Source organism: Pholis gunnellus, assembly GCF_910591455.1.
Source record: "Pholis gunnellus genome assembly, chromosome: 24".
Classification (NCBI taxonomy): Eukaryota; Metazoa; Chordata; class Actinopteri; order Perciformes; family Pholidae; genus Pholis; species Pholis gunnellus.
In genome coordinates this window covers 931,961-952,232 of record NC_136551.1, presented here as the reverse complement: position 1 = coordinate 952,232, position 20,272 = coordinate 931,961, and the positions used below count along the sequence as shown (strand labels likewise).

General features: G+C 47.2%; 2 protein-coding genes across 2 annotated transcripts; both read left to right on the top strand.

The window, feature by feature from the left end:
* The first annotated feature begins 3,345 nt into the window (after positions 1 to 3,345).
* On the top strand, positions 3,346 to 8,029 carry cyp27a2 (cytochrome P450 family 27 subfamily A member 2). Its single transcript, XM_079185503.1, has 9 exons — positions 3,346 to 3,659; positions 4,324 to 4,514; positions 4,600 to 4,799; positions 4,870 to 5,067; positions 5,162 to 5,325; positions 6,266 to 6,432; positions 6,737 to 6,818; positions 6,901 to 7,137; positions 7,293 to 8,029. The coding sequence occupies exons 1-9, from the start codon at positions 3,411 to 3,413 to the stop codon at positions 7,407 to 7,409; spliced, it is 1,605 nt and encodes a 534-aa protein (XP_079041629.1). The 5' UTR covers positions 3,346 to 3,410; the 3' UTR covers positions 7,410 to 8,029.
* Positions 8,030 to 8,996: 967 nt separating this feature from the next.
* Positions 8,997 to 20,240, top strand: LOC306715619 (transmembrane protein 198-like). Its single transcript, XM_079186041.1, has 5 exons — positions 8,997 to 9,090; positions 17,877 to 18,134; positions 18,213 to 18,794; positions 18,886 to 19,085; positions 19,173 to 20,240. Exons 2-5 carry the CDS (start codon positions 17,978 to 17,980, stop codon positions 19,323 to 19,325), a joined length of 1,092 nt encoding a protein of 363 aa, XP_079042167.1. The 5' UTR covers positions 8,997 to 9,090; positions 17,877 to 17,977; the 3' UTR covers positions 19,326 to 20,240.
* Positions 20,241 to 20,272: the final 32 nt, after the last annotated feature.

The window sequence follows — 20,272 nt, the reverse complement described above, 5'->3', positions numbered from 1 at the left end:
CCCGACCCCAGAATGTAGTCTCCTGCCAAAACCCAGAGGGATGGCGACGACCTGGGCCCGCTGCTATCGACGAAACTAGTGCCGAGAACAGTTTCCTCTCATCCCGCGTCCTCTCCGTCTCCGTCTCTCTGCTTTACTGTCCACCTGCCTCCATCTTTGTTCTTCGCCGTGTGCCTTTTCTGTTTGTTAAACTTAGTGGAGGACTGAGTCCTGAGTTCTTCGCCACAACAAGGTTTCTCAGTTTTGTTTTCGCCTCTTCGGATAAACTGCCTTTGCGCCGTTCGGCCCAAACGCCGCAGATCTCAGTTCAGCCGTAATGTTGCGTAAGAGGACTCCTGGAGGTATCACTGATCAGATCGATCTCTTGTCATGACTCCATCACTTGAAGCAGGAGAGAGAGGCAAGAAGCTCACAGCTGATTGGCCGGAGGTCCGGCTGCATGACGCTGAGGTGGTCTTTATATTTCAGAGGAGACAAACGTGGAGGATGAGCCGCTACACTCGCAGGTAACGTATGTGTGTCCGTCGCTACAGAGACGCTCCTCAGATCAGACTTCACACTGGAAGACGTTTACAGCATCGCAGCTGCTTTTCTTTGTTTTTGCCAAATCAGATGTGAACTCGTCACTTTAGCCGAACCACAAACACTCCATTCGACATCTCTCTCTCGCTCTCTCTCGCTCTCTCTCGCTCTCCTGAGCTTCCAGAACGTCCGTTAACAGAACGCGAAATAATAGGATTCAAAGGCTAAATCTGACCTTATTAAAGGTGCAATCAGTCGCTTTTTACCGGCACAGAGAAAGACGTTACTTTATTTGCCCGGTATGCTCCCATCATGCACTTGGTTTAGTGTTTCTAAATCCTCTCGACGCATTCTGAAGCTAAAATGATCGTCGACACATCGGCTTAGAGTTCACGTGATGAATATTTGAGTTTGTTGGTGAGCTATCGGGTGTTTAGCGGTACATAAACACGGGTACGTTTCCGGTACTCGGTAACACTTCTCCTGTAATGAGCTGCGTGGTTTGGTACGATGTAATTCAAGGAGAACAGAGTCTCTAATAATACTACTTTGATCTAACCTTCCTAATCTACTCCTAATGTTTACCAGGAAACTTCCTCGGGATGATTTTCTTTTTTAATTTCCAGATCAAGTGAATTCTGCGTGTTGTTGTAGTTGCTCACAGCGGCCACTAGATGGCAGTAACGAGACAGCTCACTGGAACTAACTTCTGCATCTCCAGAACCGACCGTGTCCGGGGGGGAAGCGGGGGAAGAGAGAGAGATCGTTCGTATTGCAAACATTGGTGGTTGTGTTGAGTTTGAGGCGGGCTGGCAGTGAGCACTGGTAGACCTCGAGACGCACAACCGTTCTGCACTATCCTTGATTCACTGACGCTTTCTCACGATTCCTCGTCGGCTCCGTTCAGCGACCTTTTCTTTGCACATTTTAAAGACTATTTTTTTATTTTTACACAAGTGTTATTGTGAGCGTGTGTGTGTTTGTGTGTGTGTGTGTGTGTGTGTGTGTGTGAGAGAGAGAGAGAGAAATGACTCAATTCAAGAATGTAACGTCTCTTTACCGTCAGATGGCCTCGTTCACCACCGAGGATTAACGCCTCAGTAACAGTATTTGTCACCTGCAAATGCCAAGATACACCTGTAGTTTCTCTTTAGTGTCTAAAGCCACTGCTGCCACTCCTGTGTGTCTCTGTGTGTGTGCGTGCGTGTGTGTGCGTGTGTGCGTGTGTGTGTGCGCGTGTGTGTGTGTGTGTGTGTCAACGTGCATTTACTGCAATTTGTGCTATTTGGACACTGCGCCCAAAATGCCTTGAGCATTCTGACTGTAGGAGGGGAGAACATTCAAATAATGATGATTTAAAAAAAAAAAAAAAGAAATAATGTACAAATGTATAAAATGAAAATGTACCTTTTTTAAATAAGCAAAGTCCACATATATCCACATGTTTGGTCTCTGTGTATTGTTAAAGAAGCCATGTTTATAATTCTAATTGGTTTGTGACCAATACGCCTGTTTATATCAGATCTGTATATCAGTGGTACGCATAATTTTTTAATATATATTTTTTATTTTACTTTTTTTTTAAATGGGAGATTTTATGCATGGTTGGGTCTCGAGAGACGCAGCGGTGCCGTTGAATAGTTGCTGTTTTTTGGCAAAATTCTGGAGTAATGCGACAGCTCTGTGTTCATAATTACAACAATTGTGACGATGAAAAACAATAAAAAGATATTTATTTCACTTTTTTGTGAGTGTTTTTATGTACTCTTATTCTCTTCTTTGCTTATCTTTTACGCTTTCATATAACTTTGTTTGGACCCAGAGATGAACAAAATATTATTTTATTCTGAAACTTTTCACCGGAAGTGTGAATGTGCCAGATTTTGTCTAACTTTACGGTTTCTCGTGTCGGTTTTCTACGACAGCGTTTATGTGCTTACGCTGCCCTCTGGTGGTTCACAACGTGTAACTACACTTGTGTTACACATTTAAATGCTGTTAAATGAGTATTACGAAGCTATTTAGTCGTGCTAGTGGAGATAATATCCGCTCAAACTTTGGCTCCGATTATATCCTTGCCGCAACAAACGTAACATGTACGTGGAAAGTCGTCGGTAAACAAGCAACCGCTTCAGCAACACCATGTCTAAATATTAACGGGACATTTTGTTTTTACGCCCTCTAGTGGTTATGGTTAGTCACTACAACTGAAATCTTTCAAAATAAAAGCTCAATATAAGTAGTTATGCACTGTGACCACCAGAGGGCAGTGTACACTAATGATTATTGACGCCAGTGTTAAACTGTCACTGCAGTCTGTAAATTTAAAATAAATGACACACAACAGTGTGATCGCCGGGTAATACAATTGGCATTGCGTTCAAACTAAAGGCTTGTAATTGATTAGCTAACGTTAGCTACAGCGATAGTCAGCAAGTGTATATCAAAGTAGTATTAGTGTACCTGTGAGCTTATTTCATGTTTATTTTTGTCAGTTTCTACACAATGATCCACACGCTGCAGTGACATTATCTGACCACCAGATGTCGACATTATACCACAGATCATTTTAATCAAACGTTACATGGTTTGACAAAAACGTTTACAAAGTGCATTCTGTTGTTTTAATACATCCATTTAATATGATTCAATACATAAACATGAAGTATAATATTGGCTTTATGTTCATTCAAAGACATTTGTTAAAGGAGAATTATCATAATAGATAGTTATCTTGTATTCAATCACTCGCATTCTACAATGATTGGTTAACAAATCAGTCCTGGACTACCAGGAAACTCCTACAGGGGAGAAGTACTCTACGTTCTGCCAAAATAAAAGTCACAGCGCTGACAGAGACAAAAGCATTCCCACGCACAGATTCCATCATGGGTTCCTCGGCGGCTGCAGCCCGAGCTCTCCGGCTCTCTGCGCGCTGCGCCCGGACTCTACCGGCGGTACAGGCCGGTCCGGAGCTCCGCCACCGGGCCTCTGCTGCCAGAAGAAACCTGACCGTCCAGGCGGCCGCTGAGGCGGGGAAGCTGAAGAGCATCGACGACCTGCCCGGACCCAGTCTGTACACCACTCTGTACTGGTTGTTCGTCAAAGGATATGCGGACAAGAGCCACTTACTGCAGGTACAGAACAACAAAGTTATTCTTCATTTGAAGCTTATTTCTCTGCTTCTAGTGAAGTATCACGTGATTCAGTGAACACCAGCAGCTTTAACGAGCCAGCTGGATGTTTATTAGAGTTTATTATCTTTATTATGGAGATTAGATAACAGCAAGTGAGTGAACTGTTCTATTATATACACTTTGTATTGAAGTAATAGTAGTTTAGTATCATTAGTATATTAGCCTTGAATGCAGTATTGACTCCATTCATTTGTAGTATTTGAAGTAATATTTTCTCAAAAACTTCAACAGAAAACTTTGCAGATACAGTAACTGTGTTACAACAAAATACAAATGCACAAAAATATAAAAAACGACCTAATTTTCCTCTAAATTAAAAACAAAAAACAGCAAAGAAATGTAATTAAGACATTAGAATAAGTTGTAATTACACAGACTGGTCAGAGATACGAGCTTCTGTCACGTGGTAGTGTTTACTAAATGCTGCAGGAAAGTTACAGATATGGAAGAAGTATTGAGAATATTTATACGTGTAGAAGTAGGAATAAGAAGTTATTTCTAAATGAAAACAATAACATCTGGAGCTGAGTGTGCTCAGTCCTCGGTACTCGGTTTAAACTGAATCAACACTCTGAGTTCTACACGCTGGTCTCTGTTCTTTCAGGGTGTGCAGAGGAAGCTTTACGGGCCCATCTGGCGCTCCAGGTTCGGCCCGTTTGACATCGTGAACGTGGCGACTCCGGAGCTCATAGCTCAGGTGATCCAGCAGGAGGGCCGCTACCCGTCCAGGGCCGAGCTGCCTCACTGGAAGGAGTACCGGGACCTGAGAGGACAGGCCTACGGGCTGCACGTGGAGTGAGTGCAGACGGACGATCTTCCATCTGAAAGGAAAGACGTTCCCCTCTAGTGTGAAATCTGAAGAAGCTCTTTAACTTTCCAGCACGGGACCGGAGTGGTACCGGATCCGCAGGGCCCTGAACCCCAAGATGCTGAAGCTGCGGGAAGTGTCGGCCTACGCCCCCATCATCCACCAGGTGATCGGAGATCTGCTGCGCCGCGTCGAGTTCCTCCGAGATCTCAGCCAGGACCAGGTCACCGTCTCAGATGTGGCTACTGAGCTCTACAAGTTCGGCTTTGAAGGTGGGAGGGTTTGTTTCTCAGAAGGGTTGAGTTCTGGGGGACGGGTTGTGATTCGTTTGACCTCCTGCAGGTATCTCCTCCATCTTGTTTGAGACCAGGTTGGGCTGCCTGCAGGAGGACGTTCCCCCGGACACGGAGCGCTTCATCACCGCCGTCAATGCCATGCTAACGCTGTCCGAGACCGTGGTCCTCCTCCCCCGCTGGAGCCGCGCCGTCCTCCCCTTCTGGGGGCGCTTCGTTCAGGCCTGGGACGACCTCTATGACGTAGGTATGCAGCCAAGAGAACGAGCGAAGGAGGAGCGCATGCAGCCGGGGGTTCAAACACAAGTTGGTAAAGAGTTCTTTGTGTTTTCTCACGGCAGCTCGGTCCCTCATCGACCGGAGGATCGCTGAGATTGAAGCTCAGGTGTGCCGCGGCGAGCCGGCAGAGGGCATGTACCTGACCTACCTGCTGTCCTCCGACCGGCTGACCAGAGCCGAGGTCTACATCAGCCTCACGGAGCTGCTGCTGGGAGGGGTGGACACGGTGAGGGGGGGGGGGGGGGGGGCGCTGGTTCTGGTTCTGGTTCTGGTTCATGCTGCCGGTTTCTGTGTGTGATGCTGTTTGTGCCCCAACACAAAACATCATCCACAGACACAAACCCGCTCAGCCTTCAGTCAGTCCGCGTTTATAACAATCTTTAAGGTGTAGTACAGTAGAAGTATAATATCTCTTTGAGGTGTAGTAGTAGAAGTATAATATATCTTTGAGGTGTAGTAGTAGAAGTATAATATATCTTTAAGGTCTAGTACAGTAGAAGTATAATATATCTTTGAGGTGTAGCACAGTAGAAGTATAAAGCAGCAGAGGAACTTCCAGCAGGTCGGTTCCTCAGGAGGAATGTTCTGTTCTAGGAATGCCTCGTGTCAGGATCGATGACTCCCTGTTATCACGTCATCCAGCTTTTGTTCTGCTGCTCCTTCCAGGTGTGTGTGTGTGTGTGTGTGTGTGTGTGTGTGTGTGTGTGTGTGTGTGTGTGTGTGTGTGTGTGTGTGTGTGTAGGTGTGTGTGTGTGTGTGTGTAAAATATCTGGATGAATTGAAGGATAACACAACCCTGAAGTGTCTGTTGAGCCCTGAAGATGCAGATTCTTTTGTCCTGAAGACAAAGAAGTTGAAGCTGAATCAGAAGACGTTTGAGTCTGAAGCCACAACAACAAGAACAGGTTGTGGTGCAGCTGCTGCTGCGCCTCAGAGCTCGTCCGGCTGCATTCCCTCAACAGGTTGAGGCTGGTTGCTGTTGTTTTACCTGGACGTCTGAGTCGGGATAATTCCAACATTGCTTGACTAGAATTTACAAATTGTACCAACATGTAACAACACCAACGTCTGTGTAAATGAATACCACACAAAGAGCTATACTATCGTCAGCTGTTGATCCCAAACTGAGATATCTCAACCAGCCGTAATCTCTGCTTCCCCCTCAGACCTCCAACACCCTGTCGTGGGCCTTGTACCACCTGGCGAGGGACCGCGGGGTCCAGGATCGACTGTACGGGGAGGTGAGCTCCGTGTGTCCCGACAGACGGGAGCCAATCACAGAGGACCTGAGCAGGATGCCGTACCTGAAGGCCGTGATAAAGGAGACGCTACGGTGAGCAGACGTGTTCTTATGTGATGCAACAGTACAGATGAATATCAGGTGCAGCTTGTACTTTGTACATGTGACACTGAGAATCAGTTAGTTGCACCAGCTACAATATTAAATGCATGTTAATACTAATCACATAATAATAAAGGATTCAAATGCTTGATGATACTTCTGAACCTTTTGCTGATTAAATGCAGAACTTTTGACTTTAGATGTTAACGTTATGGATCATGTACAACGTGAGCAAAGACTCCCACAGTGCAGCAGACGCGTCTCCTCTGATGCACAGCTTGTTTTTCTCCTGCAGCCTTTACCCCGTGGTGCCTGGAAACGGACGCTTTGTCTCAGAGGACGAGGTGGTTGTGGGGAACTACTGGTTCCCAAAGAAGGTATGAAGAGCAGATCCAGGATCTGATGCTCCTTTAACCCGTAAAGCTCATAACAAGACAAGTTCACTTCTGTTCTCTCCAGACTCAGTTTCACCTGTGTCACTACGCCACCTGTCATGATGAAGATCAGTTTGTAGACCCGGAGCTCTTCGTCCCGAAGCGCTGGCTCCGCGCTGAGGCTCCGGGCTCCGTCTGCGGCAGGGCGGCGCCGGGCTTCTACCGCCATCACCCGTACAGCTTCCTGCCCTTCGGTGTCGGCGTGCGGGCCTGTGTGGGGAAGAGGGTGGCGGAGATGGAGATGTTCTTCACTCTGTCCAGGGTGAGTGACGGAGAGACGGGACGCTCTATTTGTAGTATTTGATCCACAGTTCTTGAACAAACATCACTGGTAACAAACGCGTGTTTCAGACTAAAGGCTCCTTAAACATCCTCTAATGTGACGGCTCACGTTGATCACTTGGTGTCTTCTTACAGCTCATGCAGCACTATGAGGTCCAGCCTGAACCCGGCGCTCCAGTCGTGGAGCCTAAAACTCGAACCCTGCTCATCCCGTCGACGCCCATCAACCTGCGCTTCCTGCGCCGAGCCTGAGGAGGGCGCCGCCGTTAACGATGATCGGTGCCTCAGGCTGCAAACTGTTGAACACAGATCCTCCAGAAGGTGTGCAGATCCTGGTTCTTAGAGTAGCGGAGAGGAGCGGCTCCTTCTCCTCGTAGCGATCACTAAACATGTGAACACGTGTGTGTAGCAGGAAGTGGAGGTTTCCTCTGGAGTAGCACACAAATCCTCCATGAATCACAAGAGGACAGAAATAAGAGTAACACTTCAATGTGTCCTCCATTGTTTGACTTCACGTCTCCTTTTTGCACAGATTTGTTTATTTTTATTGCTTATTCGTGATTTCATAACTCTGTTTTAACGTTACTTCAGCAGGTTTTATTTACTGTTGAATGAATCCTTTGTTCACCGCTGTAACTTTAAGAAGGTGAGAGGACGAGAGGAAACAAGGGAAGGAGAGGAGTGAAGAAGTGGAAGCACAGCTTTACACATTCGGCTTCTCTTTGCACCAAACAACAGCTCTGAAGAGTCCTCGTGTTGAGTTTGAGTTTAATGGAAACTTGTATGAAGTGAAGTGCAGCCTTCTGTTAAACCATCATCTCTGTGTAATATTCTCATGTTGACGCTGTGACTCTAATAAAACTCTAACTTTACTCTGATTCCATTGATTGAAGATATTACATACATGTTGAAACAAAGCATTGTGGGTATTTGAGACTTTATTTACTGTCGTGCCTCTGGAAACCTTTAACATGCACGAGTATCATCATGCATCAGTGTCGCACATTCTGAAATATGATTGCAATTAATCAAACTGTCATAGTTTCCCCTGAATATGTCAGTTAGTGTCGTGTTGCAGGAATCAGATGTTTGCACGTAACAGGAAGTTACTTTACACATATGAAAATATGAGAATGTACTAGAGGATATGATGATTATTATCGGATGCACCACCAGGCTTGTCCTCAACGTGTGGTTATTATTTTGAAGTTCAAACATCTCCACTTCCGGTGGTCCGAACCTTTGCGTGCGTGAGGACGTCGTGCGTCAGGCACGCGCGCTGCAAAAGATGAAAAGGTTCAGGAGACTTTTCTCTGCACACAGAGTAGAAACAGAGTTCTGCTCAGATATTTAAATAATACAAAATAAAGAATAAATAGTGTGTGGCAGAGGCTGCTCGTGTCATTCCACACAGTGCACGTGTTGCACATCATATGAAGGGTGATAATAAAGAATGTGTTGATATTCTGGGATGTATTTTAGAGCTCAACCTCTAGGAGCCGCTGCGGAATGTGTTGGCTTTATTTTGTCCTCTCACACTTCACATGATTCAGGCGATGACAAGTCTGGACTCGACATCTTTTGCAGCGGAGGCCACCGTGAGGCTGCTCATCCATCCGATCGCCCGGGCTCCGGTCTGGATGATCCATCCCAGCATTTATAATTCGCACACATAGATCTGCTTTGTGTCCGACATGTAATCCGGGGTTTTTTCCTCTTTACCAGCCCGGTTTATGTGCGTTTTTCCTCATGGAGGACTAGTTGGGGATCCGCCTCCCTGCAGGCTACCGGGGAAACACGGACCTCCACACCGACGAGAATGCACCCAAGTCGGGGAAGAAAAGGTTGAAAATGATCGGTGTTTCCGGCTCAGGAGGCTTCTCTTGGCATCATGTGAACGCGGACGAGGCGCGTCAACCTGTCGGGGATGATGGTGAGTGGCCTGTTTATACGCGCACGGTGCGTCTCTTTTGTCTCAGACACGCACGCACGCACACACACGCACACACACACCTGCTGTCAAACACGATGCACAGAGGAGTTGAGATGTGAACAGGAGCTCCGTGGGGGGACAGCGCTGTGCTGGATGGACAATACTGGGAATTGAGGTCAGCTGGCTTCGCATGATGGACGCTGAGGTCGGTGATGTCTGACCCGGATGGTCGCATCTGGGTCGATCATCCTGTCGAAGTCAATGGCTTCTCATTATAGCAGATGGATGGGCGCGTGAGTAGATGCTGTGTTTACGCGTATGTCTGGAGTGTGACTTCTCCCAGAGTGTTAACATCGAGTCTCTCTGGTTCAGTGTAGACGGTGTTCATCAAAGTCAGTGTGTTTTCTGATGGTTGTTATTTCTTCATAACTCAGATGTCATCTGGGATTCATCTGGTTCATTAATTCTACTCAAATCTAGAACCAGAGCTGCTGCAGACCAGAGATCAGTCTTTGTTCCAGTAACAATGAGAGATGTTGGATGAAGCTTTATTCATTTAAAGTGAGGAGACGGTGAGAGGGTGATGGAGCAACATGTTCTTCTTCTGCAGAGTAACTTTGTGTGTGTGTGTGTGTGTGTGCACATGTACTTTTCACATGTATTTAAATCACCTGGTTGACAGACAGATCACTAAAGGAATAGTCCACATTGAAGCCGCACAGACCAACATATCGTCACTTTTAGTTGCTAATAAAGGTTTAAACTTCAAAAACACTGGATCCTACATTTCCCATAATGCAGCTCTCTTTTTATTTGAACCCTTACTGCCTTTAATGCCAACACCAGATCTCTCAAACATTAAATATCCACCAGACAAGAAGAGAGGAAATAGACCAGAATGCATTGCAGCTATATGATTAAAGCAGCTAGACTCTAACTGTAAACTCTTACTGTAGTGCAGGTTAGCTGGACTCGTGCTCCCTGGAGGTCATTGAAAGGCATTCTGGGAAACGTAGGACGTTGCTAACTGAAGCAGCGTTTCCTCTCTAGAATAACTCCTGAGACAGACTGAGGCTCTGGGAGCTCTTTGTGTATTCACTGTGTGTCAGGCCGCCGTCTTATCGGTGCAGTCAGGCGGCACGGCTCGAGCTCTGCAGACAGCCGGGGGAGTGAAAACGCCACAACACCACTGGGTCAACATCTCCGGCTTGGTGCTGCTCGCTTCCTCCCTCACCTCATCTCCCCTCCTCCCCCCCTCCTCCTCCCATCTGTCTGAGGCTGCTGTTGGCTTTATTCTCCGGCTGCTGCAGCGTCTCTGTGATCTCGTACACATCCAGTCGCAGGCTGCAGGTCCAGCTCGCGTTGGTTTATTACAACAAGTAAATGAAGAGCTTCAACTGTTGATGGGAACACACACACACACACACACACACACACACACACGTTGCATTCTCATGTTTCATTTTCTTTTTGCTGTGTCTGAGAATCTGCATGCCAGAGTTTCCCGCGAGGCGTTCAGGGTCCCGGGTCCAGCACCGATGGGGGCTCATTAGAGTCTGAGACGGAGCAGTGAGCTGCGGGCTGCTGAAGGCCAGATGTGCAGAGCGTTGTGGGAGCTGACAGGTGCAGAGAGGAGTCTGCTGAAAACTGTTGCTCCTTCCTGCTCCAGGATTGGAGCAGGAAGGAGATTTTTATCTGCAGGTACAAATAAAAGCACCAGCTGAGTTCAAATGATAGAAGGAGGTCAAACCTCCTTCTATCATTCTCTCCAGTGCAGGAATGGAAAGTGAAGTGCACGAACGTCTGCGGTTCATTATTCTCTGATGTGGCTGAAGCATTGAAGCTTGAGATGATCGGCTTCGACCCGCCCGCTGTGTGATCACACGAGCCGCACTGTTGCTGTGGCACGTCAGGACGAGCAGAGAGGATCATGGGTTATTTCCCGCACATGTCGAAGTGCTGCAGACTTCATTTGGTTTTATTCTGAGCCAGAAATTCAGTTTTTCTGCCACATAATCGTAATGGAATGAATAGTTCATCCACAGAGTGTAACGGTCTTTATAATAATGAGGTCCTGGTGATTAACGATGGTCTTTCTTCTTTTCCTTTAGTTAACTGCTCTCTTGTGTTTTATTTAAGTTGTTCGTGTTTCCACCTAAAACGAGAGAAATGTTTCCCATCGTCCAACCGACCGAGCTTTAAATGAGGCAGAATGGATCTGAGGCTGTGTCTGCTCATGTGAAGTCAAATCGGCTTCTCATTTGAAAACATTCTTGTGCTGCACTGGGTTCAGTTTCTCCTCCCGGGAACAAACATCATTGATATTCCTGAGTGTCTCCCTCAGGGCGACGGAGGACGAGGAGAACAGAGAGCTGGCCGGGGATGTTCAGTCATACTGAGCAGGATTAACACGCTGTTAATTAGAGAGGCTGATGGAGGAACGAATGAACACATGAACACATGCTGCTGCAGGTCTGATGACACCTGAGAGGAACCTGCAGGTGTGTTTGTGTCTGACGAACAAACCGCAGAGCAAACATTTAAATCAGAGATGAAATCTGATTCCTGAATGATGTAAAGGTTCAGATGTCAACACATTGTGTAGTAGTTTATTATACCAAATTACAAAGTGATCCATCAGGAATCAGCACCAACAAACTGGCAATGTGTTGCAGGAAAACGTTGCATTGCTTGTGGAAAAAAGTGCAACTTTTATGTGCAAATCTTTTAGCTTTGTGGCTCTGAGACTAAAACCTAATAATTATATATAAAACATGTAGATAGAGTCATTTATCAAGCAAAAAGGCCAAACATTCATATTGTTGACTTTGCTTTTTGGGATTTGACATTTAAAGTTGTGATTATTTTGTGACCTTTTAAAGACATAGTTAGTTTGTCTAGAGACACGTTTACGATGCTGCGCTCTCAGCAGTCTGTTGGGGTGAAAACAGAGTCTAACATGGACAAAGACCTCAGTGTCCTCCTCCTCCTCCTCCTCCTCCTCCTCCTCCTCCTCCTCCTCTTCTCAACGCTTCCCCATCGGCAGATTCTCCACATTCTGTCCAATCAGAGGAAATGACAGCAGCCACACGTGGTTTTTTAGAAGTGGAGCGGCGGCCTTACGTAACCTGCTCCGTGAGTCTGAGGAGGAGTGAGGACGCCTCGGCCTCCCGGTGCCGGCGGTCGTGCCTGATCTCCTGGAGTCGTGTTTGTGGGTGTTTGTGGGTGTTTGTTGGTGTTTGTGGGTGTTTGTGGGTGTTTGTGGGTGTTTGTGGGTGAGAGTCGTCAACCGCCGGAGTCACGGAATGTTGTTCCTGTTCTGTAAAAAAAAGTAATGTGAGTCACCTTCCAATGAAGTCTGAGGACCGTTCATTTCAAACCTTATTGATGCTTTTGGTTTCATTATTTAGCATTAACTGCGGCTAAGCTAAATCAGTTTAAATCTCTTTATTGTGCAGCAGAAAGAATACTGTTGATGGACACAATAAACCTAAACACTGGGTTTACCTTCCTGTTGGGAGTCATTCCCTGGAAAGCAGAAGATCTGTTGTGTCCTCACCCACCTGAAGTGTCTCTGGTGTGTGTTTCTGTCTGACGGAGACACGTGACGATCCCGTACACGCGGTCGCGTTCCCCGGCCTCCCCGGCCCGTATTGATTGACATGTGCTGGGGGGGGGGGGGCGGTTGGTGTTCCAGCTTTTAGCGGCAGGACGATTGACGACAACAACCTCTCCGGAGGCTGACATGGAAACCGGTGACACACTTCCTTTCTGGCAGCTCGCTCTGAGCCCCGTCATGAACGGGCCTGTTTTTTGGCAAACTCTCCCACCAGCCTGTTACCTTGGATGGCTCGTGAACAACGCTGAGAGACAGAGAGGTCTGTGTGCATCATGTGCTCCGGCATTCAGACACCGGGAAGAGGGAAGAGAGGTTGTTGGATGAGGACGGTGTTGCAGCCTCGCTCACATTCCTCAGGTCAGTGATGGAGCAGATTCAGGTCAGTCTGTGGAGCTTCATGGCTTCAGATTCTACTCGTCTCTGAGTCTTTAAGATGCAGCGGTGATGCATTATGGATTATCAGATATTGTTGCAGTTTATTCTAACATGTAGAGACTAATTGATCAATAATAAAGCTGGATGTTAGTTGCAGCCCACATCAGTTTAAACATATATAATTCTTGCAGATGTCAGAAGAAAGGAACTCTAAAGGAACGATTCGTACGTTTCTATGAATGTGAACCGTTTTTTTCCACGTTGCACAGAGACGTTTGTCCTTGTTTTGAATTATGTGAATCGTTGCCAATGCAAATAGATTTGTAAAGCGGCTGAAGTGCAGTGAGTAATGCATTAGGAGGCAGTTATGTAACACAACATGGTGGGAAGGCTGCTGGCGTTGTCTTCTATCTCTCTTTCACTTTATGCTTTAAACCCCTTCAGATAAAACAAAGCCTCGTTTCAGACATGTTGTGTGCTTTGTTTGTGGGGCTTTAGGAAATAAGAATATCGTGTTCAGGGTGAAACATATTACTCTGAATGTATCTAATGCCGTTTTCCTGACTATTTGTTCTGATTTGAGGATGAAAGTGTTCAGAATCGGCTCCGGTGTTCTGGTTAGAAACAGGAAGTTGGATAAACCGGATCCTCTCACAGCAGCAGGTCCAGGAACAGCCGAGCCGGTTGGTTGTGTCGCTCGCTCCTCGTTCTCACCGTTAGAGGCCTCGGCGTCAGTCACGACTGTGACACACACACACACACACACACACACACACTCGCGTTGTCGTTTTCATGTTGGAGGACTCTGTTGCGTGACACATCGTCAGTTGAGACACTTGTTGCATGATGCAGATGAAGTTTAACTCTGTGAAAGTGTCTGTTTAGTCATTCTGCAGTTGTGCTTTTGTTCACTTCAACAGAGACCTTTAATTTTAAACTTTACCGCACAAATAATTCCAGGAAAACACTCAAGGAAGCACCGAATCAACGGTCAAAGTGACGCCAAACGGGCAGGAAGGCTTCAGAGAAACAACCGTTAAAATCTACTCCAACACCAGACGCATTTAAACGTTAACAACGGGAATGATGAAGGAGACAAGAGTTTAGATCTGCCACTGGATAACTGTTTTCAGATCAGTTCATGTGGAAGAAGAGAGTTTACGTCGTCATCTGTCACATGTAGACGACTAAAACATTCAATATTTATAAGTAAATACCAAAACCTGAACCCAGAGCTGCAACAGATTCACATTGTCTTAATATAGATTGAGTTGTTGACTTGTTTTTAAAATAAATGAATGGTTTAGTTAATAGAATGTCAGAAAATACTAACGATAAATCAGCTTTGTGGGCTTGTTTGTGAGCAGCACAAATGAAACAGTTATTAGTGAATATGTCTGTTTCTCGGGCCCTAGAGAAGCTTTTATCACCGAGCAGAAGGGAAGAGGAGAGTTAGGAACAAAGCGTCTTTAAATAAATGCATCACGAACAGACTTCATGAGTCACAGGGTTATGAAACCTGCACAGCCCTCGTTACACTGAGCGGAATGAAAGCGCTGAGCGTGTGAGGAGGATGATCAAGAGACTAAAATATCACACAAAGTTTGATTCTTCTAACAGACTGAAAGGGAATAAATGAAGTACGGATCTAGTGTCACTGAAAGGCTCTCGGTACCTCCGTCTGGCTCATTAAGATGCATGAATGCCAAATGAATCATGTCTCCCTCCTCTGCTTCTTACGCAGCTTTTTTTAATTTGAAAGTACATTTATTTTAGTGCAGATCTGCTACGTCACCAGACGGTCTACGTCTTTAGACGGTCTACTTCTTTAGACGGTCTCCATCTTTAGACGGTCTACGTCTTTAGACGGTCTCCATCTTTAGACGGTCTCCTTCTTTCAGCCAGAAGGGAAATATCGTTTGTCCAGCTTGAAGTCCAGTGTTTGCCTCGTTAGCTGTTGTCCGGACTTAAACATGTGGGTCAGCTCTGATGCAGTCTGTTCACTCTGTGTATTAATAGACATTTTCTTTATTTATGGAAAGGCTTTGTCTCTCCCGGTTCAGCCTGATCTGTGTCAGTGTGTCTGGGTCTGGACTGATCCACAAGCAGTTTGAAAGACGTTAAACTGCATTTTCTTTGTGTGTGTGTGTGTGTGTGTGTGTGTGTGTACGAGGAGACATTAAATCACCAGCTGCATTCAGATTAAATATGTCGTCTGATCTCAGGCTGACAGACGGACACAGCAGAGGAGAGCTCATCATTTTACTCTGAGCGTCGCATCCGAAGTCATTTCAGTCGACGCCGTCGCCGTTAATTCAACCTTTTGTAGACGCTTGGAGCAACATGTCAGCTGATCCCATCGACGCTCGTCCACTTCTTTCTGGCCGAGCTGAGAGTAAACGACACGAGGAGCGAGAGATGCTGAACGAGATGCAGTAAAGGTCACCGGCACGTGAATCTTTACCTTCACTAACAAACATGGTGAACGTATTTCCTTCCTCACAGAACAACAACAACGTAAAGCTGCATAGTTTACACCCAGCAGTCCTTCCGTTCTCAAATACTAAGATTCTCTTACTGTCATAGTTATTAAAGATGACATCATTCTGGTAACTTATGGGCAGAAATATTCACATCTTTCAGAGGGAAAAATCAATAGATTCTGAAAACAGTTGTTGAATAATTGTTCAACAGCAGACTTCTGATTTTGTGCTTGAAATGTTTTTGAAAACATGCAGATTCACACTTTGATAGTTTATCTATAAATGAAAGGAGAAGATTTCTATAGGAGCATTTATAACACACACACACACACACACGTATGAACACAGACGGGGCCACTGATTGGCTCTCACACTGTTGCTATGGGAGTTTAAGCTGCTCCTCCATTGGTCAGGTTTCGGACCCTCCGACTGGTCTGTCAGCATCCCTCCGTTGTTGTGGCAACAGACAGGAAGCAGGAGGAGAACCACGGTGTTGTTGTTGTTGCTGCTGCTGCTGATTCAGACAGAAGAAGAAGAAACATTCTCTCTCTCTCTCTCTCTCTCTCTCTGTCTCTCTCTCTTTCTCTCTCTCTCTCTCTGTCTCTCTCTCTTTCTCAGAGGATGATCCATCTGCAAACATAAAAACTGCACGTTGTTGATCTGCGGTACAAACCGGCTTAGTGCTCTCTCACACACACACACACACACACACACACACACACACACACACACACACACACACACACACACACAGGGTCACCCGGCAGCGACCTGCTAATCCTCCACCAAAGATGATTATTAATATGTCATGTCTGAAAATGTAGAAAGTGTGTGTCTGTGTTGTTTTGAGCCTTTATTCATCAGCCTCTTCCCACTGTGTTTCTATTACGGCTCCATTCTTATGCTTCTGTCAACAGTTGATGTAGAATTGACTGTTTGAACTCGTCTTTTCCTGTATTTAGTTACAATAGTTCCCCCACAAAACTCCCCTAAAGTCCGGTTTACATTCATGTCTGTGCACTGACTGAACAAACGAGACAGGACGTGTTCATTAGGATTCACGGTGTATTTTCATATTTTCGACAAGAGCCAGGCTAGCTGTCTCCCCCCCCTGTCTGCAGTCTTTATGCTAAGCTAAGCTAATCGCTATGAGAAGGAGTGGCAGCCAAGTCGGGTCAGCAACAAGAAGCAGATGCTGAAGCTACGATGTACTGAAGGAAGTAGGATGAGAGGGAGAAGGAAACAAGAGAAGGGATGGGGGAGCTCATGAATATCAGAGCAAAGTTCCCCAGACAGGAGTTACATAAGAACCTCTGACCCAGAAACCTTCCAGCGTCAGTCTGAACTCACCCCGAGATGGAGAGCACGAACACCAGAGGGGGAGGAGGCGTGGGAAGGAAGTGAAGAGTTTTATTTAAATTTGCATGCACCTTATGACCTAACAATAGTACTATTTTTACATAAAAACATGATGCATGCATCCCTTTAGCGCTGTGTGTCAAAACACAAACAAGGAGAAAGTAGGTGAGGAAAGGCTGCATAGAAGGAAACGAATTGCAGCACGTTATAAATCACAATGAGGTAATATAAGGTCACTCAGACAGAAACTAAAGGATGCTCAGCTGATGAGGACAGACACTGAAGATAGAGAACAAGAAATGAGAAGAAGCAAAACAAAAGGAGAAGCGTGTGTTTGCTTTGTCTTGCTGCCCTTAAACGCCTCCCGATCAAACACAGCGAGGCTTTGATTGCCCTCAAACACACGCTGCTATGAGAGCTATTCTTATCTGCTGCTTCCGCCATCGGGGGGGGGGGGGGGGGGGATGCCAAACTGTGTGTGCTTTTGTGTATGTGCAGACACAAAACAAGACCTGTTTTACATGCTGCCGATTTGAAAGCCGCTTTATTAACGGGTGTTGTTGCCGGCTCTGTTGCTGATCCTTTGTTGGGTTTTCATAGTTTAGCGCATTAGATTGAAATCACATAAACCTGCAAAAGCACGGTTCAAACTCTACCACCAGTTTAACGATCGGTTACCTTTAATAATCAACATGCAGACATTTTGTCAAACTTGAATGTTGTGATGGTGCATTCAAGGACTCTCCCTCCTCCAGGATTAGAGGGAGGTCTGCCTTAGGTGGTGTATCACGATGCTCGCTGTAAAAACGGCCCCCGTCGAGTCCACATCATTTGATCCTGTTAATAAATTAGCATATTTAAAATGTGATGCTTTTCATCCGCTCCTCCAAATCTCTCGTTTGCTTCGTCTGACCCTGTTCTCCTCCTCTCCTCCTCCTCTCTCTCCTCAGGTGAAACCATGTGGCTGTGTGGTGCGCCCTAGCCTCCCACCTGATCACCCCTCCCCCCCCCGCACCTCCTCTCCCCTTCCTCCTTTCTCCTCCCGTTCACAATGACGACCACCCTGGAGATGATGCTGGCCCGGCCCGACCAGGAGCTGAGTCCAGAGCGCCTGGATGGCTGCGAGGACGTCAGCGGCCGCTACAACGTGGTTCCCTCCGTCGTCTGCTCCATGTGCTGCCTCTTCGGCATCATCTACTGCTTCTTCGGTGAGTCCAGGGTCCGTGTGGTTGATTTACTCACGAAGCTACAACCCTGTTAACTTGTGTTTCTTCCTCTCATGTCAGGATACCGCTGCTTCAAGGCGGTGATGTTCCTGACGGGCCTGATGTTCGGCTCCGTCGTCATCTTCATGCTCTGCTACAAGGAGCGCGTTCTGGACACCCAGCTGAGCCTGGAGGCCTCGGTGGGCATCGGCCTGGGCATCGGCACGCTCTGCGGCCTGGTCACCATGCTGGTCCGCAGCGTGGGCCTCTTCATGGTGGGCCTGCTGCTGGGCCTGCTGGTGGCCGTGGCCACCCTGGTGGGCATGGAGGAGCTCACCGACAGCCCGCCGCGCTCCGTCTGGGTGCCCCTGGGCGTGCTGCTCGGCCTGGGCATGCTGTTCGCCGTGCTCACCCTGCAGTGGCAGCGCCTCTTCACCACGCTGTCCACGGCGATGTTCGGTGCGGCCGTCATCACCGTGGCGGTGGACTACTTCGTGGAGCTCTTCGCCCTCGTGCTGTACATGTACGAGCGACTGAAAGCGGCGCCCGGCAAGCCCGTGTGCTGGCTGACGTGGGTGGTGCTCGGGGTGTGGCCTGCCCTCACCCTGCTGGGGGTCATGGTCCAGTGGAAGGTCACCGCTGAGGGATACTCCCATACCAAGGGTGAGGAAAACTAGGGTTTTTTAGCTCCACCCTGCTATTAGCACATGCTAGCTAACATCTCCTCATCGCCCCCTCCCTCTGTCCTCCGCAGTAATCATCAGCCGGCAGCAGAGGAGGATGCAGGTGATGCGGATTCGTCAGCGGGACGATCGCTATCGCAACAAGAAGAAGAAGAAGCAGCAGCACGGCTCCGCCTCCAACAATCACCAGGCCAAGCAGCTTCACACTGAGCCCGCCTACCGCCGCAAGCCCAACCCCATCCGCCGCTACGACACGGACGTCCTCTCGCCGGTGAGGGTCTCAGTTTCTGTCATCTATGTCCTGCAATGCTGCTGTGTTTTCCATCTTTAAACCAAACTCTTTCTCTGCTCCTTTCAGAGCTACATCCAGAGTTTCCGAGACCGTCAGGTGCAGGTGCAGCCGATCCCGAGCCGGCTGGCTGGCCGACCGCACACCGTGGTGGACGTGGGCTACGACCGCGGCTCCGCGACGCCCCTCACCGGAGCTGCAGGACCTTCCCTCCGTGTCTGACCAGTCCCTGAACTCACCACTCTACCACGGAGAGACATGACTCTGTAATCACACCTGTGCAAGGACAAACTGGGTTTAAATGTAATCTGGGTTTAGCCACACCCCTAAGAATGAAAATATATTTAGGGCTGGATTTACCCAAAATGCAAAACATGTTTAACCCTTTACTAATTACATTTTAGATGATAAAGCCCAGCGATCCTTGTGCTACCTGCTGGAGCAATCAGTGTGGTGCAGAGGCTTGGTTGACCTCTTTTTCACTGTCTTTCAGTAGATTAAAAATGCACAAATGCATGCATGCACTTACACAAACACACACACCGCGGCTACAATCTTAAGGGTCGGGGTGGAAACCTGAAGTAGCCTGCTGTACCTGGACCCGGGCCATGTTTGTCACCATCTCAAGTCAAACCAGATCAGGGATCTCAGTTTCAGTGCTAAACCGCCTCAGGTTCAAACACAGGCATGGGTTGAAAAAATCTAAATTCAACTTTGCTGTCGTTTCTACTGCTGTTGACGATTTTGAGCTGATGGTGCAGAAGCAACTAGTTCCTCAGCCTGGAGGTGTCCAACAAAGATGCATCTATAAAGGGAAGTAAGGGCCCTTAAATGCAAACCGAGATCTTTTATTTGCGTTCTGTGCCATCTTGGCCTGCAAAAAAAATCGTCCTTGAAATGGGGAGGGACGTCTTTCAAGAGGGGAAACCCTTCGTCACCCTTGGTGCTGGACGACACACTTCTTCAAACTGCTCTCCGATTGGCCGGGGGGATCTGTTTAAACGGGTGCCTTGCCCCTCTGTGGACTGTCCCGCTCAGCAGCAGGAGGGGGGTTACTGGCAGATCTCCCATCGATGGCTTGTTTTTTGCAGTAAATGTGAAGGATTTTTCAGGGGGGGGGGTAGTAGCCATAGAGCTACAACAAGCAGGGTCAAATAATGTTGTTGGAG

Bases quoted from the DNA above. Each gene is read 5' to 3' on its own strand.
- cyp27a2 (XM_079185503.1), top strand. From the start codon at position 3,411: ATGGGTTCCTCGGCGGCTGCAGCCCGAGCTCTCCGGCTCTCTGCGCGC. The intron at 5,326-6,265 runs GTGAGGGGGGGG...CTTCCCCCTCAG, and splicing joins TGCTGGGAGGGGTGGACACG to ACCTCCAACACCCTGTCGTG. The intron at 6,819-6,900 runs GTATGAAGAGCA...TGTTCTCTCCAG, and splicing joins ACTACTGGTTCCCAAAGAAG to ACTCAGTTTCACCTGTGTCA.
- LOC306715619 (XM_079186041.1), top strand. From the start codon at position 17,978: ATGACGACCACCCTGGAGATGATGCTGGCCCGGCCCGACCAGGAGCTG. The intron at 18,795-18,885 runs GTGAGGAAAACT...TGTCCTCCGCAG, and splicing joins GGGATACTCCCATACCAAGG to TAATCATCAGCCGGCAGCAG. The intron at 19,086-19,172 runs GTGAGGGTCTCA...TGCTCCTTTCAG, and splicing joins ACACGGACGTCCTCTCGCCG to AGCTACATCCAGAGTTTCCG.